The sequence below is a fragment of the Oncorhynchus kisutch genome, unplaced genomic scaffold (assembly GCF_002021735.2).
Source record: "Oncorhynchus kisutch isolate 150728-3 unplaced genomic scaffold, Okis_V2 Okis04b-Okis11a_hom, whole genome shotgun sequence".
Classification (NCBI taxonomy): Eukaryota; Metazoa; Chordata; class Actinopteri; order Salmoniformes; family Salmonidae; genus Oncorhynchus; species Oncorhynchus kisutch.
In genome coordinates, this window is record NW_022261981.1 from 11,289,363 (window position 1) to 11,309,067 (window position 19,705).

Below are 19,705 nucleotides of genomic sequence, written 5' to 3' on the forward strand. Positions count from 1 at the left end.
CTGTATAGTGATAGGACCAGGATTCATCCACCCATCAGCTGTATAGTGATAGGACCAGGATTCATCCACCCATCAGCTGTATAGTGATAGGACCAGGATTCATCCACCCATCAGCTGTATAGTGATAGGGCCAGGATTCATCCACCCATCAGCTGTATAGTGATAGGACCAGGATTCATCCAACCATCAGCTGTATAGTGATAGGACCAGGATTCATCCACCCATCAGCTGTATAGTGATAGGGCCAGGATTCATCTACCCATCAGAGGAATCAGCTGTATAGTGATAGGACCAGGATTCATCCACCCATCAGCTGTATAGTGATAGGACCAGGATTCATCCACCCATCAGCTGTATAGTGATAGGACCAGGATTCATCCACCCATCAGCTGTATAGTGATAGGACCAGGATTCATCCACCCATCAGCTGTATAGTGATAGGGCCAGGATTCATCCAACCATCAGCTGTATGGTGATAGGACCAGGATTCATCCACCCATCAGCTGTATAGTGATAGGACCAGGATTCATCCACCCATCAGCTGTATAGTGATAGGGCCAGGATTCATCCACCCATCAGAGGAATCAGCTGTATAGTGATAGGGCCAGGATTCATCCACCCATCAGCTGTATAGTGATAGGACCAGGATTCATCCACCCATCAGCTGTATAGTGATAGGGCCAGGATTCATCCACCCATCAGCTGTATAGTGATAGGGCCAGGATTCATCCAACCATCAGCTGTATAGTGATAGGACCAGGATTCATCCACCCATCAGCTGTATAGTGATAGGGCCAGGATTCATCCACCCATCAGAGGAATCAGCTGTATAGTGATAGGACCAGGATTCATCCACCCATCAGCTGTATAGTGATAGGGCCAGGATTCATCCACCCATCAGCTGTATAGTGATAGGGCCAGGATTCATCCACCCATCAGAGGAATCAGCTGTATAGTGATAGGGCCAGGATTCATCCACCCATCAGCTGTATAGTGATAGGACCAGGATTCATCCACCCATCAGCTGTATAGTGATAGGACCAGGATTCATCCACCCATCAGAGGAATCAGCTGTATAGTGATAGGACCAGGATTCATCCACCCATCAGCTGTATAGTGATAGGACCAGGATTCATCCACCCATCAGCTGTATAGTGATAGGACCAGGATTCATCCACCCATCAGCTGTATAGTGATAGGACCAGGATTCATCCACCCATCAGCTGTATAGTGATAGGACCAGGATTCATCCACCCATCAGCTGTATAGTGATAGGACCAGGATTCATCCACCCATCAGCTGTATAGTGATAGGACCAGGATTCATCCACCCATCAGCTGTATAGTGATAGGACCAGGATTCATCCACCCATCAGCTGTATAGTGATAGGACCAGGATTCATCCACCCATCAGCTGTATAGTGATAGGACCAGGATTCATCCACCCATCAGCTGTATAGTGATAGGACCAGGATTCATCCACCCATCAGCTGTATAGTGATAGGACCAGGATTCATCCAACCATCAGCTGTATAGTGATAGGACCAGGATTCATCCACCCATCAGCTGTATAGTGATAGGACCAGGATTCATCCACCCATCAGCTGTATAGTGATAGGGCCAGGATTCATCCAACCATCAGCTGTATAGTGATAGGACCAGGATTCATCCACCCATCAGCTGTATAGTGATAGGACCAGGATTCATCCACCCATCAGCTGTATAGTGATAGGGCCAGGATTCATCCACCCATCAGAGGAATCAGCTGTATAGTGATAGGGCCAGGATTCATCCACCCATCAGCTGTATAGTGATAGGACCAGGATTCATCCACCCATCAGCTGTATAGTGATAGGGCCAGGATTCATCCACCCATCAGCTGTATAGTGATAGGACCAGGATTCATCCAACCATCAGCTGTATAGTGATAGGACCAGGATTCATCCACCCATCAGCTGTATAGTGATAGGGCCAGGATTCATCCACCCATCAGAGGAATCAGCTGTATAGTGATAGGACCAGGATTCATCCACCCATCAGCTGTATAGTGATAGGACCAGGATTCATCCACCCATCAGCTGTATAGTGATAGGACCAGGATTCATCCACCCATCAGCTGTATAGTGATAGGACCAGGATTCATCCACCCATCAGCTGTATAGTGATAGGGCCAGGATTCATCCACCCATCAGAGGAATCAGCTGTATAGTGATAGGGCCAGGATTCATCCACCCATCAGCTGTATAGTGATAGGACCAGGATTCATCCACCCATCAGCTGTATAGTGATAGGACCAGGATTCATCCACCCATCAGAGGAATCAGCTGTATAGTGATAGGACCAGGATTCATCCACCCATCAGCTGTATAGTGATAGGACCAGGATTCATCCACCCATCAGCTGTATAGTGATAGGACCAGGATTCATCCACCCATCAGCTGTATAGTGATAGGACCAGGATTCATCCACCCATCAGCTGTATAGTGATAGGACCAGGATTCATCCACCCATCAGCTGTATAGTGATAGGGCCAGGATTCATCCACCCATCAGCTGTATAGTGATAGGACCAGGATTCATCCAACCATCAGCTGTATAGTGATAGGACCAGGATTCATCCACCCATCAGCTGTATAGTGATAGGGCCAGGATTCATCTACCCATCAGAGGAATCAGCTGTATAGTGATAGGACCAGGATTCATCCACCCATCAGCTGTATAGTGATAGGACCAGGATTCATCCACCCATCAGCTGTATAGTGATAGGACCAGGATTCATCCACCCATCAGCTGTATAGTGATAGGACCAGGATTCATCCACCCATCAGCTGTATAGTGATAGGGCCAGGATTCATCCACCCATCAGAGGAATCAGCTGTATAGTGATAGGGCCAGGATTCATCCACCCATCAGCTGTATAGTGATAGGACCAGGATTCATCCACCCATCAGCTGTATAGTGATAGGACCAGGATTCATCCACCCATCAGAGGAATCAGCTGTATAGTGATAGGACCAGGATTCATCCACCCATCAGCTGTATAGTGATAGGACCAGGATTCATCCACCCATCAGCTGTATAGTGATAGGACCAGGATTCATCCACCCATCAGCTGTATAGTGATAGGACCAGGATTCATCCACCCATCAGCTGTATAGTGATAGGACCAGGATTCATCCACCCATCAGAGGAATCAGCTGTATAGTGATAGGGCCAGGATTCATCCAACCATCAGCTGTATAGTGATAGGGCCAGGATTGGACTGGAACAACTCCTCCCTTCTAGACTGTTCCAGAACAGGACAGTCTGTTAGACTAGAACAACTCCTACCTTCTAGACTGTTCCAGAACAGGACAGTCTGTTAGACTAGAACAACTCCTACCTTCTAGACTGTTCCAGTACAGGACAGTCTGTTAGACTGGAACAACTCCTCCCTTCTAGACTGTTCCAGAACTGGACAGTCTGTTCCTAATACAGAGCCCTAGATTTCATCCAATGATTTGAGAGTGTTGTAGTGGTCCAGTGTGTGTGTTAGGTGTGTGTGTGTGTGTGTGTGTGTGTGTGTTCCTCACCTTTAGAGAGTCATAGTGGTCCTGTCTGATGTCTTCGTACTCCTCTGTCGTCTCCTCAAAAAACTCTTCCTTCACATTCTCATCTAGCAGCTGGGAACACTGGAGAGACAACACAGAGGACACTGGAGAGACAACACAGAGGACACTGGAGAGACAACACAGAGGACACTGGAGAGACAACACAGAGGACACTGGAGAGACAACACAGAGGACACTGGAGAGACAACACAGAGGACATGGAGAGACAACACCACAGAGGACACTGGAGAGACAACACCACAGAGGACACTGGAGAGACAAACAACACAGAGGACACTGGAGAGACAAACCACAGAGGACACCTGCGAGGGACACCACAGAGGACACTGGAGAGACAACACAGAGGACACTGGAGAGACAACCACAGAGGACACTGGAAGAGACAACACAGAGGACACTGGAGAGACAACACAGAGGACCACTGGAGAGACAACACAGAGGACACTTGGAGAGGACAACACAGAGGACACTGGGAGACAACACAGAGGACACTGGAGAGACAACACAGAGGACCTGGAGAGACAACACAGAGGACACTGGAGAGACAACACAGAGGACACTGGAGAGACAACACAGAGGACACTGGAGAGACAACACAGAGGACACTGGAGAGACAACACAGAGGGACACTGGAGGGAGACAACAACACAGAGGACACTGGAGAGACAACACAGAGGACACTGGAGAGACAACACCAGAGGACACTGGAGAGACAACACAGAGGACACTGGAGAGACAACACAGAGGACACTGGAGAGCACAACACAGAGGACACTGGAGAGACAACAACACAGAGGACCACTGGAGAGACAACACAGAGGACACTGGAGAGACAACAACACAGAGGACACTGGAGAGACAACAACACAGAGGACACCTGGAGAGACAACACAGAGGACACTGGAGAGCAACAACACAGAGGACACTGGAGAGACAACACAGAGGACACTGGAAGAGACAACACAGATGTGACACTGGAAAGACAACAAGAGGACACTGGAGAGACAACACAGAGGACACTGGAGAGACAACACAGAGGACACTGGAGAGACAACACAGAGGACACTGGAGAGACAACACAGAGGGACACTGGAGAGACACACAGAGGACACTGGAGGACAACACAGAGGACACTGGAGAGACAACACAGAGGACACTGGAGAGACAACACAGAGGACACTGGAGAGACAACACAGAGGACACTGGAGAGGACAACACAGAGGACACTTGGAGAGACAACACAGAGGACACTGGAGAGACAACACAGAGGACACTGGAGAGACAACAAGAGGACACTGGAGAGACAACACAGAGGACACTGGAGAGACAACACAGGAGAGACACAAGAGGACACGGAGAGACAACACAGAGGACACTGGAGAGACAACACAGAGGACACTGGAGGACAACAACAAGGAGGACACTGGAGAGACAACACAGAGGACACTGGAGAGACACCACAGAGGACACTGGAGAGACAACACAGAGGACACTGGAGAGAACACATCTCAGAGGACACTGGAGAGACAACACAGAGGACACTGGAGAGACAACACAGAGGACACTGAGAGAGAAACAACACAGGAGACACATGGAGAGACAACAACACAGGGACACTGGAGAGACAACACAGAGGACACTGGAGAGACAACACAGAGGACACTGGAGAGACAACAACAGAGGACACTGGAGAGACAACAACAGAGGAACTGGAGAGCAACACAGAGGACACGGAGAGACAACACAGAGGACACTGGAGAGACAAACACAGAGGACACTGGAGAGACAACACAGAGGACACTGGAGAGACAACACAGAGGACACTGGAGAGACAACACAGAGGACACTGGAGAGACAACACAGAGGACACTGGAGAGACAAACACAGAGGGACACTGGAGAGACAACACAGAGGACACTGGCGAGACAACACAGAGGAACTGGAGAGACAACACAGAGGACACTGGAGAGACAAACAGAGGACACTGGAGAGACAAACACAGAGGACACTGGAGAGACAACACAGAGGACAACTGGAGAGACAACACCAGAGGACACTGGAGAGACAACACAGAGGACACTGGAGAGACAAACAGAGGACACTGGAGAGACAAACACAGAGGACACTGGAGAGACACAACACAGAGGGAACTGGAGAGACAACACAGAGGACACTGGAGAGACAACACAGAGGCAACTGGAGAGACACAACACAGAGGACACTGGAGAGACAACACAGAGGACATGGAGAGACAACACAGAGGACATGGAGAGACAACACAGAGGACACTGGAGAGACAACACAGAGGACACTGGGAGAGACAACACAGAGGCCACTGGAGAGACAACACAGAGGACACTGGAGAGGACAACACAGAGGACACTGGAGAGACAACACAGAGGCACACTGGAGAGACAACACAGAGGACCACTGGAGAGACAACACAGAGGACACTGGAGAGACAACACAGAGGACACTGGAGAGACAACAACAGAGGACACTGGAGAGACAACACCGAGGACATGGAGAGACAAACCACAGAGGACACTGGAGAGAACAACACAGAGGACACTGGAGAGACAACAACACAGAGGACACTGGAGAGACAACAACACAGAGACACTGGAGAGACAACAACACAGAGGACACTGGAGAGACAACAACACAGAGGACACTGGAGAGACAACAACACAGAGGACACTGGAGAGACAACAACACAGAGGACACTGGAGAGACAACACAGAGGACACTGGAGAGACAACACAGAGGACACTGGAGAGACAACACAGAGGACACTGGAGAGACAACACAGAGGACACTGGAGAGACAACACAGAGGACACTGGAGAGACAACACAGAGGACACTGGAGAGACAACACAGAGGACACTGGAGAGACAACACAGAGGACACTGGAGAGACAACAACAAGGAGGCTCATCTAGCAGCTGGGAACACTGGAGAGACAACACAGAGGACACTGGAGAGACAACACAGAGGACACTGGAGAGACAACACAGAGGACACTGGAGAGACAACACAGAGGACACTGGAGAGACAACAACAAGGAGGCTCATCTAGCAGCTGGGAACACTGGAGAGACAACAACACAGAGGACACTGAGAGACAACACAGAGGACACTGAGAGACAACAACACAGAGGACCACTGGAGAGACAACACAGAGGACACTGGAGAGACAACACAGAGGACACTGGAGAGACAACACAGAGGACACTGGAGAGACAACAACACAGAGGACACTGGAGAGACAACAACACAGAGGACACTGGAGAGACAACAACACAGAGGACACTGGAGAGACAACAACACAGAGGACACTAGAGAGACAACAACACAGAGGACACTAGAGAGACAACAACACAGAGGACACTGAGAAGACAAACACAGAGGACACTGGAGAGGACAACACAGAGGACACTGGAGAGACAACACAGAGGACACTGGAGAGACAACACAGAGGACACTGGAGAGACAACAACACAGAGGACACTGGAGAGACAACAACACAGAGGACACTGGAGAGACAAACAACACAGAGGACACTGGAGAGACAACAAACACAGAGGACACTGAGAGACAACAACACAGAGGACACTGGAGAGACAACAACACAGAGGACACTGGAGAAACAACACAGAGGACACTGGAGAGACAACACAGAGGACACTGGAGAGACAACAACACAGAGGACACTGGAGAGACACAACACAGAGGACACTGGAGAGACAACAACACAGAGGACACTGGAGAGACAACAACACAGAGGACACTGGAGAGACAACAACACAGAGGACACTGGAGAGACAACAACAAGGAGGACACTGGAGAGACAAACAACACAGAGGACACTGGAAGAGACAACAACACAGAGGACACTGGAGATAGACGGCAGAGGGGAGAGAAGACTGGAAGACAACACGAGGACACTGGAGAGACAACAACACAGAGGACACTGGAGAGACAACAACACGAGGACACTGAGAGACAAACACAGAGGACACTGGAGAGACAACAACACGGAGGACACTGGAGAGACAACAACACAGAGGACACTGGAGAGACAACAACACAGAGGACACTGGAGAGACAACAACACAGAGGACACTGGAGAGACAACACAGAGGACACTGGAGAGACAACACAGAGGACACTGGAGAGACAAACACAGAGGACACTGGAGAGACAACACAGAGGACACTGGAGAGACAACACAGAGGACACTGGAGAGACAACACAGAGGACACTGGAGAGACAACACAGAGGACACTGGAGAGACAACACAGAGGACACTGGAGAGACAACACAGAGGACACTGGAGAGACAACACAGAGGACACTGGAGAGACAACAACAAGGAGGCTCATCTAGCAGCTGGGAACACTGGAGAGACAACACAGAGGACACTGGAGAGACAACACAGAGGACACTGGAGAGACAACACAGAGGACACTGGAGAGACAACACAGAGGACACTGGAGAGACAACAACAAGGAGGCTCATCTAGCAGCTGGGAACACTGGAGAGACAACAACACAGAGGACACTGGAGAGACAACACAGAGGACACTGGAGAGACAACAACACAGAGGACACTGGAGAGACAACACAGAGGACACTGGAGAGACAACACAGAGGACACTGGAGAGACAACAACACAGAGGACACTGGAGAGACAACAACACAGAGGACACTGGAGAGACAACAACACAGAGGACACTGGAGAGACAACAACACAGAGGACACTAGAGAGACAACACAGAGGACACTAGAGAGACAACAACACAGAGGACACTGGAGAGACAACACAGAGGACACTGGAGAGACAACACAGAGGACACTGGAGAGACAACACAGAGGACACTGGAGAGACAACACAGAGGACACTGGAGAGACAACAACACAGAGGACACTGGAGAGACAACAACACAGAGGACACTGGAGAGACAACAACACAGAGGACACTGGAGAGACAACAACACAGAGGACACTGGAGAGACAACAACACAGAGGACACTGGAGAGACAACAACACAGAGGACACTGGAGAGACAACAACACAGAGGACACTGGAGAAACAACACAGAGGACACTGGAGAGACAACACAGAGGACACTGGAGAGACAACAACACAGAGGACACTGGAGAGACAACAACACAGAGGACACTGGAGAGACAACAACACAGAGGACACTGGAGAGACAACAACACAGAGGACACTGGAGAGACAACAACACAGAGGACACTGGAGAGACAACAACAAGGAGGACACTGGAGAGACAACAACACAGAGGACACTGGAGAGACAACAACACAGAGGACACTGGAGAGACAACAACACAGAGGACACTGGAGAGACAACACAGAGGACACTGGAGAGACAACAACACGGAGGACACTGGAGAGACAACAACACAGAGGACACTGGAGAGACAACAACACGGAGGACACTGGAGAGACAACAACACAGAGGACACTGGAGAGACAACAACACGGAGGACACTGGAGAGACAACAACACAGAGGACACTGGAGAGACAACACAGAGGACACTGGAGAGACAACAACAAGGAGGACACTGGAGAGACAACAACACAGAGGACACTGGAGAGACAACAACACGGAGGACACTGGAGAGACAACAACACAGAGGACACTGGAGAGACAACAACACAGAGGACACTGGAGAGACAACAACACAGAGGACACTGGAGAGACAACAACACAGAGGACACTGGAGAGACAACAACACAGAGGACACTGGAGAGACAACAACACAGAGGACACTGGAGAGACGACAACAACACAGAGGACACTGGAGAGACAACAACACGGAGGACACTGGAGAGACAACAACAAGGAGGCTCATCTAGCAGCTGGGAACACTGGAGAGACAACAACACAGAGGACACTGGAGAGACAACAACACAGAGGACACTGGAGAGACAACAACACAGAGGACACTGGAGAAACAACAACACAGAGGACACTGGAGAGACAACAACACAGAGGACACTGGAGAGACAACAACACGGAGGACACTGGAGAGACAACAACACAGAGGACACTGGAGAGACAACAACACAGAGGACACTGGAGAGACAACAACACAGAGGACACTGGAGAGACAACAACACAGAGGACACTGGAGAGACAACAACACAGAGGACACTGGAGAGACAACAACACGGAGGACACTGGAGAGACAACAACACGGAGGACACTGGAGAGACAACAACACAGAGGACACTGAAGAGACAACAACACGGAGGACACTGGAGAGACAACAACAAGGAGGCTCATCTAGCAGCTGGGAACACTGGAGAGACAACAACACGGAGGACACTGGAGAGACAACAACACGGAGGACACTGGAGAGACAACAACAAGGAGGCTCATCTAGCAGCTGGGAACACTGGAGAGACAACAACACGGAGGACACTGACAGAGACAACACGGAGGACACTGACAGAGACAACAACACAGAGGACACTGACAGAGACAACAACACAGAGGACACTGACAGAGACAACAACACGGAGGACACTGACAGAGACAACACAGAGGACACTGACAGAGACAACAACACGGAGGACACTGACAGAGACAACAACACAGAGGACACTGACAGAGACAACAACACAGAGGACACTGACAGAGACAACACGGAGGACACTGACAGAGACAACAACACGGGGGACACTGACAGAGACAACACTTCTCACTTCTCACTTAGTACAGCCCACACTACACTGACTAGACACTACACTTCCTGTTCTCACTTAGTACAGCCCACACTACACCGACTAGACACACTACACTTCCTGTTCTCACTTAGTACAGCCCACACTACACTTCCTGTCAGTAGATACTGTAGTCCTCACTTAGTACAGCCCACACTACACTTCCTGTCAGTAGATGCTGTGGTCCTCACTTAGTACAGCCCACACTACACTTCCTGTCAGTAGATGCTGTGGTCCTCACTTAGTACAGCCCACACTACACTTCCTGTCAGTAGATGCTGTGGTCCTCACTTAGTACAGCCCACACTACACTTCCTAGGTGAGGACCACAGCATCTACTGACAGGAAGTGTAGTGTGGGCTGTACTAAGTGAGGACCACAGCATCTACTGACAGGAAGTGTAGTGTGGGCTATACTAAGTGAGGACTACAGTATCTACTGACAGGAAGTGTAGTGTGAGCTGTAGTAAGTGAGGACCACAGCAACTACTGACAGGAAGTGTAGTGTGGGCTGTACTAAGTGAGGACTACAGTATCTACTGACAGGAAGTGTAGTGTGGGCTGTACTAAGTGAGAACAGGAAGTGTAGTGTGTCTAGTCGGTGTAGTGTGGGCTGTACTAAGTGAGAACAGGAAGTGTAGTGCGTCTAGTCAGTGTAGTGTGGGCTGTACTAAGTGATAACAGGAAGTGTAGTGTCTAGTCAGTGTAGTGTGGGCTGTACTAAGTGAGAACAGGAAGTGTAGTGTCTAGTCAGTGCAGTGTGTCTATTCAGTGTAGTGCGGGCTGTACTAAGTGAGAACAGGAAGTGTAGTGTGTCTAGTCAGTGTAGTGTAGGCTGTACTAAGTGAGAACAGGAAGTGTAGTGCGTCTAGTCAGTGTAGTGTGGGCTGTACTAAGTGAGAACAGGAAGTGTAGTGTCTAGTCAGTGTAGTGTCTAGTCAGTGTACGTACCACCACCACACTCCTGGAAGCATCCAGAACATGCACCACAGGACAGCTGTAACGGGGAGCGATCTTCACTGCCGTGTGGGTCCTGTTACACACAGAGGCATCACATCAGACACAGGGCCAGGAAGTAGCGAGGTGAAAGGTCACGGTGAAGATAATGACGGTGTGTGTTGAGAGACGCATCACATCAGACACAGGGTCAACAAGGGGCCAGGAAGTAGCGAGTTGAAAGGTCATGGTGTCTGTGTGTCTTACTTGGAGGTGGTGGCCCCTCCGATCAGCAGTGGGGTCTTCATCCCAAGCCGCTCCATCTCCTTGGCAACGTAGATCATCTCATCCAGTGAGGGCGTGATGAGGCCAGACAGACCGATGATGTCTGTAGGGCGGAGGGATACACAGGAAGTTCAGCTGGAGGGACTACTTCTCAAAGAGCAGTTCACTCATTCCATCTCTGATTTCAGTCCCAATCCTACTCCTTCTCTAGCCTGGTCCCAGGTCTGTCTGTGGTTTATAGCCAACTCCAACCAATCCTACTCCTTCTCTAGCCTGGTCCCAGATCTGTCTGTGGTTTATAGCCAACTCCAACCAATCCTACTCCTTCTCTAGCCTGGTCCCAGATCTGTCTGAGGTTTATAGCCAACTCCAACCAATCCTACTCCTTCTCTAGCCTGGTCCCAGATCTGTCTGTGGTTTATAGCCAACTCCAACCAATCCTACTCCTTCTCTAGCCTGGTCCCAGGTCTGTCTGAGGTTTATAGCCAACTCCAACCAATCCTACTCCTTCTCTAGCCTGGTCCCAGATCTGTCTGTGGTTTATAGCCAACTCCAACCAATCCTACTCCTTCTCTAGCCTGGTCCCAGGTCTGTCTGTGGTTTATAGCCAACTCCAACCAGACCTACTCCTTCTCTAGCCTGGTCCCAGATCTGTCTGAGGTTTATAGCCAACTCCAACCAATCCTACTCCTTCTCTAGCCTGGTCCCAGATCTGTCTGTGGTTTATAGCCAACTCCAACCAATCCTACTCCTTCTCTAGCCTGGTCCCAGATCTGTCTGAGGTTTATAGCCAACTCCACCTCCAAGCAGTTGGCAAGACAGCCCAAACTGATCTGGGACCAGGTTAATCACCTCCTAGTGCTGCCCCGTCAGACAGCCCAAACTGTTCTGGAACCAGGTTAATCACCTCCTAGTGCCACCCCGTCAGACAGCCCAAACTGATCTGGGACCAGGTTAATCACCTCCTAGTGCTGCCCCGTCAGACAGCCCAAACTGATCTGGGACCAGGTTAATCACCTCCTAGTGCCACCCCGTCAGACAGCCCAGACTGATCTGGGACCAGGTTATTCACCACTTACTGTCCTAGTGCCACCCCGTCAGACAGCCCAGACTGATCTGGGACCAGGTTAATCACCACTTACTGTCCTAGTGCCACCCCGTCAGACAGCCCAGACTGATCTGGGACCAGGTTAATCCTATTGATTAAAGCAGAGCTACAGTACAGTGGAACTGATAAGCCACAAGGTTCATGTCAACACACCTGCTTTGCAGTCGATGGCTTCCCTCAATATCCTGTCGCATGGAATCATGACCCCCAGATCGATCACTCTGGGAGAAGGAAACCGAACGGGGTTAGGACAAGGTTATGGAAAGGTATAGGAACCAATCAAATCAAATTGTATTAGTCACATGCGCCCGAATACAACAGGTGTAGTAGACCTTACAGTGATATGCTGAATACAACAGGTGTATTAGACCTCACAGTGAAATGCTGAATACAACGGGTGTAGTAGACCGTACAGTGAAATGCTGAATACAACAGGTGTAGTAGACCTTACAGTGAAATGCTGAATGCAACAGGTGTAGTAGACCTTACAGTGAAATGCTGAATACAACAGGTGTAGTAGACCTCACAGTGAAATGCTGAATACAACAGGTGTAGTAGACCTTACAGTGAAATGCTGAATACAACAGGTGTAGTAGACCTCACAGTGAAATGCTGAATACAACAGGTGTAGTAGACCTTAGTAGATGTTATATACAGGGGGTACCGGTACAGAGTCAATGTGGAGGCTATATACAGGGGGTACCGGTACAGAGTCAATGTGGAGGCTATATACAGGGGGTACCGGCACAGAGTCAATGTGGAGGCTATATACAGGGTATTATGGTACAGAGTCAATGTGGAGACTATATACAGGGGGTACCGGTACAGAGTCAATGTGGAGGCTATATACAGGGGGTACTGGTACAGAGTCAATGTGGAGGCTATATACAGGGGGTACCGGTACAGAGTCAATGTGGAGGCTATATACAGGGGGTACCGGTACAGAGTCAATGTGGAGGCTATATACAGGGGGTACCGGTACAGAGTCAATGTGGAGGCTATATACAGGGGGTACCGGTACAGAGTCAATAGTGAGGCTATATACAGGGGGTACCGGTACAGAGTCAATGTGGAGGCTATATACAGGGGGTACTGGTACAGAGTCAATGTGGAAGCTATATACAGGGGGTACCGGTACAGAGTCAATGTGGAGGCTATATACAGGGGGTACCGGTACAGAGTCAATGTGGAGGCTATATACAGGGGGTACCGGTACAGAGTCAATGTGGAGGCTATATACAGGGGGTACCGGTACAGAGTCAATGTGGAGACTATATACAGGGGGTACCGGTACAGAGTCAATGTGGAGGCTATATACAGGGGGTACCGGTACAGAGTCAATGTGGAGGCTATATACAGGGGGTACTGGTACTGAGTCAATGTGGAGGCTATATACAGGGGGTACCGGTACAGAGTCAATGTGGAGGCTATATACAGGGGGTACCGGTACAGAGTCAATGTGGAGGCTATATACAGGGGGTACCGGTACAGAGTCAATGTGGAGACTATATACAGGGGGTACTGGAACAGAGTCAATGTGGAGGCTATATACAGGGGGTACCGGTACAGAGTCAATGTGGAGGCTATATACTGGGGGTACCGGTACAGAGTCAATGTGGAGGCTATATACAGGGGGTACCAGTACAGAGTCAATGTGGAGGCTATATACAGGGGGTACCGGTACAGAGTCAATGTGGAGGCTATATACAGGGGGTACCGGTACAGAGTCAATGTGGAGAATCTATACAGGGGGTACTGGTACAGAGTCAATGTGGAGGCTATATACAGGGGGTACCGGTACAGAGTCAATGTGGAGAATCTATACAGGGGGTACCGGTACAGAGTCAATGTGGAGGCTATATACAGGGGGTACCGGTACAGAGTCAATGTGGAGGCTATATACAGGGGGTACCGGTACAGAATCAATGTGGAGACTATATACAGGGGGTACCGGTACAGAATCAATGTGGAGACTATATACAGGGGGTACTGGAACAGAGTCAATGTGGAGGCTATATACAGGGGGTACCGGTACAGAGTCAATGTGGAGGCTATATACAGGGGGTACCAGTACAGAGTCAATGTGGAGGCTATATACAGGGGGTACCGGTACAGAGTCAATGTGGAGGCTATATACAGGGGGTACCAGTACAGAGTCAATGTGGAGGCTATATACAGGGGGTACCGGTACAGAATCAATGTGGAGGCTATATACAGGGGGTACCGGTACAGAGTCAATGTGGAGACTATATACAGGGGGTACCGGTACAGAGTCAATGTGGAGACTATATACAGGGGTACTGGTACAGAGTCAATGTGGAGGCTATATACAGGGGGTACCGGTACAGAGTCAATGTGGACAATATGTACAACTAAATACAACAACAGAACACGCCCCTACCTGAAGTTGTTGCAGAGAACACAACAGAACAACAGAACAGAACACGCCCCTACCTGAAGTTGTTGCAGAGAACACAACAGAACAACAGAACAGAACACGCCCCTACCTGAAGTTGTTGCAGAGAACACAACAGAACAACAGAACAGAACACGCCCCTACCTGAAGTTGTTGCAGAGAACACAACAGAACAACAGAACAGAACACGCCCCTACCTGAAGTTGTTGCAGCCCAGCACCACTCCTACAATGTTCTTTCCGATGTCGTGGACGTCTCCCTTCACTGTGGCCAACACTATGGTGCCCTGGTAGGGGTCCTAACAGGGGGGGTATAGATCATTACTGTAGAGCTGTGGTGAATCAGTCCCTTCACTGTGGTGCCCTGGTAGGGGTCCTAACAGGGGGGGGGTATAGATCATTACTGTAGAGCTGTGATGAATCAGTCCCTTCACTGTGACACTATGGTGCCCTGGTAGGGGTCCTAACAGGGGGGGGGGGGGTATAGATCATTACTGTAGAGCTGTGATGAATCAGTCCCTTCACTGTGACACTATGGTGCCCTGGTAGGGGTCCTAACAGGGGGGGTATAGATCATTACTGTAGAGCTGTGGTGAATCAGTCCCTTCACTGTGGTGCCCTGGTAGGGGTCCTAACAGGGGGGGGGGGGTATAGATCATTACTGTAGAGCTGTGATGAATCAGTCCCTTCACTGTGACACTATGGTGCCCTGGTAGGGGTCCTAACAGGGGGGGGGGGGTATAGATCATTACTGTAGAGCTGTGATGAATCAGTCCCTTCACTGTGACACTATGGTGCCCTGGTAGGGGTCCTAACAGGGGGGGGGGGGGTGTAGATCATTACTGTAGAGCTGTGATGAATCAGTCCCTTCACTATGGTGCCCTGGTAGGGGTCCTAACAGGGGGGGGGGGGTATAGATCATTACTGTAGAGCTGTGATGAATCAGTCCCTTCACTATGATGTTAAACGTGTTGACGATGAGAAACCTCCTCGGTATTAATGTAGAGGAGAGATGTGATGAGATGGGGAGACAGAAACAGACTGTAGAGAGAGACGGACAAGGCAGGTAGAGAGACAGACTCACAATCTCCTCTACTGATCCTGATGCCAGTAGCATGGCCTCTCTCTCCTTCTCCATGAAGGGGATCAGGTGGGCGACAGCCTTCTTCATCACACGTGCAGATTTTATCACCTGTTACACACACGCGCGCGCACGCACACACCGGATCATGAGAAGAATAGAAACCTCTTATAGTATCTCCTCTGTGATCTCTTCCCCCCCTACCTGAGGATATCTCTTCCCCCTCCCTACCTGAGGATATCTCTTCCCCCCCTACCTGAGGATATCTCTACCCCCCCTACCTGAGGATATCTCTACCCCCCCCTACCTGAGGATATCTCTTCCCCCTCCCTACCTGAGGATATCTCTTCCCCCCCTACCTGAGGATATCTCTCCCCCCCCCCTACCTGAGGATATCTCTCCCCCCCCCCCTACCTGAGGATATCTCTTCCCCCCCCCTACCTGAGGATATCTCTTCCCCCCCCCTACCTGAGGATATCTCTTCCCCCCCTACCTGAGGATATCTCTTCCCCCCTACCTGAGGATCTCTCTCTTCCCCCCCTACCTGATCTCTTCCCCCCTACCTGAGGATCTCTCTCTTCCCCCCCTACCTGAGGATATCTCTTCCCCCCTACCTGATCTCTTCCCCCCCTACCTGAGGATCTCTCTCTTCCCCCCCTACCTGAGGATCTCTCTCTTCCCCCCCACCTGAGGATCTCTCTCTTCCCCCCCTACCTGAGGATCTCTCTCTTCCCCCCCTACCTGAGGATCTCTCTTCCCCCCCTACCTGAGGATCTCTCTCTTCCCCCCCTACCTGAGGATCTCTCTCTTCCCCCCCTACCTGAGGATCTCTCTCTTCCCCCCCCCACCTGAGGATCTCTCTCTTCCCCCCCTACCTGAGGATCTCTCTTCCCCCCTACCTGAGGATCTCTCTCTTCCCCCCCTACCTGAGGATCTCTCTCTTCCCCCCCTACCTGAGGATCTCTCTTCTCCCCCCACTCTCTATCTCTCTCTCCTCTCCTCTCCTCCATATCTTCCCCCCCTACCTGAGGATATCTCTCTTCCCCCCCTACCTGAGGATATCTCCCCCCCCCACCTAAGGATATCTCTCCCCCCCCCCCTACCTGAGGATCTCTCTCTTCCCCCCCCACCTGAGGATCTCTCTCCCCCCCCCCTACCTGAGGATCTCTCTCTTCCCCCCCTACCTGAGGATCTCTCTCTTCCCCCCCTACCTGAGGATCTCTCTCTTCCCCCCCTACCTGAGGATCTCTCTTCGCCCCCCACTCTCTATCTCTCTCTCTCCTCTCCTCCATATCTTCCCCCCCTACCTGAGGATATCTCTCTTCCCCCCCTACCTGAGGATATCTCTCCCCCCCTACCTAAGGATATCTCCCCCCCCCCTACCTGAGGATCTCTCTCTTCCCCCCCTACCTGAGGATCTCTCTCTTCCCCCCCTACCTGAGGATCTCTCTCTTCCCCCCCTACCTGAGGATCTCTCTCTTCCCCCCCTACCTGAGGATCTCTCTCTTCCCCCCCTACCTGAGGATCTCTCTCTTCCCCCCCCTACCTGAGGATATCTCTTCCCCCCCTACCTGAGGATATCTCTTCCCCCCACCTGAGGATATCTCTTTCCCCCCTACCTGAGGATCTCTCTTCCCCCCCTACCTGAGGATCTCTCTCTCCCCCCCCCTACCTGAGGATCTCTCTCTTCCCCCCCTACCTGAGGATCTCTCTCTTCCCCCCCTACCTGAGGATATCTCTTCCCCCCCTACCTGAGGATCTCTCTCTTCCCCCCCTACCTGAGGATCTCTCTCTTCCCCCCCTACCTGAGGATCTCTCTCTTCCCCCCCTACCTGAGGATCTCTCTCTTCCCCCCCTACCTGAGGATCTCTCTCTTCCCCCCCTACCTGAGGATCTCTCTCTTCCCCCCCTACCTGAGGATCTCTCTTCCCCCCCTACCTGAGGATCTCTCTTCCCCCCCACCTGAGGATCTCTTTCTTCCCCCCCCCACCTGAGGATCTCTCTCTTCCCCCCCCACCTGAGGATCTCTCTCTTCCCCCCCTACCTGAGGATCTCTCTTCCCCCCCTACCTGAGGATCTCTCTCTTCCCCCCCTACCTGAGGATCTCTCTCTTCCCCCCCTACCTGAGGATCTCTCTTCTCCCCCCACTCTCTATCTCTCTCTCATCTCCTCTCCTCCATACCTTCCCCCCCTACCTGAGGATATCTCTCTTCCCCCCCTACCTGAGGACATCTCCCCCCCACCTAAGGATATCTCCCCCCCCCCCCTACCTGAGGATCTCTCTCTCCCCCCCCCACCTGAGGATCTCTCTCCCCCCCCTACCTGAGGATCTCTCTCTTCCCCCCCCTACCTGAGGATCTCTCTCTTCCCCCCCTACCTGAGGATCTCTCTCTTCCCCCCCTACCTGAGGATCTCTCTCTTCCCCCCCTACCTGAGGATCTCTCTTCACCCCCCACTCTCTATCTCTCTCTCTCCTCTCCTCCATATCTTCCCCCCCTACCTGAGGATATCTCTCTTCCCCCCCTACCTGAGGATATCTCTCTTCCCCCCCTACCTGAGGATCTCTCTCTTCCCCCCCTACCTGAGGATCTCTCTCTTCCCCCCCTACCTGAGGATATCTCTTCCCCCCCTACCTGAGGATATCTCTTCCCCCCCACCTGAGGATATCTCTTTCCCCCCTACCTGAGGATATCTCTTCCCCCCCTACCTGAGGATCTCTCTTCCCCCCCTACCTGAGGATCTCTCTCTTCCCCCCCTACCTGAGGATCTCTCTCTTCCCCCCCTACCTGAGGATCTCTCTCTTCCCCCCCTACCTGAGGATCTCTCTCTTCCCCCCCTACCTGAGGATCTCTCTCTTCCCCCCCTACCTGAGGATCTCTCTCTTCCCCCCCTACCTGAGGATCTCTCTCTTCCCCCCCTACCTGAGGATCTCTCTCTTCCCCCCCTACCTGAGGATCTCTCTCTTCCCCCCCTACCTGAGGATCTCTCTCTTCCCCCCCTACCTGAGGATATCTCTTCCCCCCCTACCTGAGGATATCTCTTCCCCCCCCTACCTGAGGATATCTCTTCCCCCCCTACCTGAGGATATCTCTTCCCCCCCTACCTGAGGATCTCTCTTCCCCCCCTACCTGAGGATCTCTCTTCCCCCCCTACCTGAGGATCTCTCTTCCCCCCCCTACCTGAGGATCTCTCTTCCCCCCCTACCTGAGGATCTCTCTCCCCCCCCTACCTGAGGATCTCTCTCCCCCCCCCTACCTGAGGATCTCTCTTCCCCCCCTACCTGAGGATCTCCCTCTCCTCTCCTCTCCTCCATATCTTCCCCCTCACCTGAGGTAGGAACATCTTCCCAGCTCCAAACAGGTCTCCCACCACCTTCATGCCGTTCATCAGAGGCCCCTCGATGACGTGTAGGGGCCTCGGATAGAGCTCAGCCTGGGACCTCGCCTCCTCTGTGTCCTCTACCACATACTTATCTATACCCTGGAAAGAGCGAGAGAGACAGAGAAGGAATATTGA

At 51.3% G+C, this 19,705-nt stretch overlaps 1 protein-coding gene across 1 annotated transcript in view; it reads right to left on the minus strand.

Annotated features, from left to right (window-relative positions):
* The window catches only part of LOC109885516 (methionine synthase), a 65,406-nt gene that overhangs the window by 14,107 nt on the left and 31,594 nt on the right, over positions 1-19,705 (minus strand). Inside the window, exons 20-26 of the mRNA XM_031812992.1 lie at positions 19,517-19,669; positions 16,193-16,300; positions 15,307-15,407; positions 12,847-12,914; positions 11,568-11,688; positions 11,316-11,397; positions 3,571-3,669 (exon numbers count right to left, since the gene is read on the minus strand). Of these exons, the coding sequence (XP_031668852.1) occupies positions 3,571-3,669; positions 11,316-11,397; positions 11,568-11,688; positions 12,847-12,914; positions 15,307-15,407; positions 16,193-16,300; positions 19,517-19,669 (732 nt within the window). The remainder of the gene's footprint in view (positions 1-3,570; positions 3,670-11,315; positions 11,398-11,567; positions 11,689-12,846; positions 12,915-15,306; positions 15,408-16,192; positions 16,301-19,516; positions 19,670-19,705) is intronic.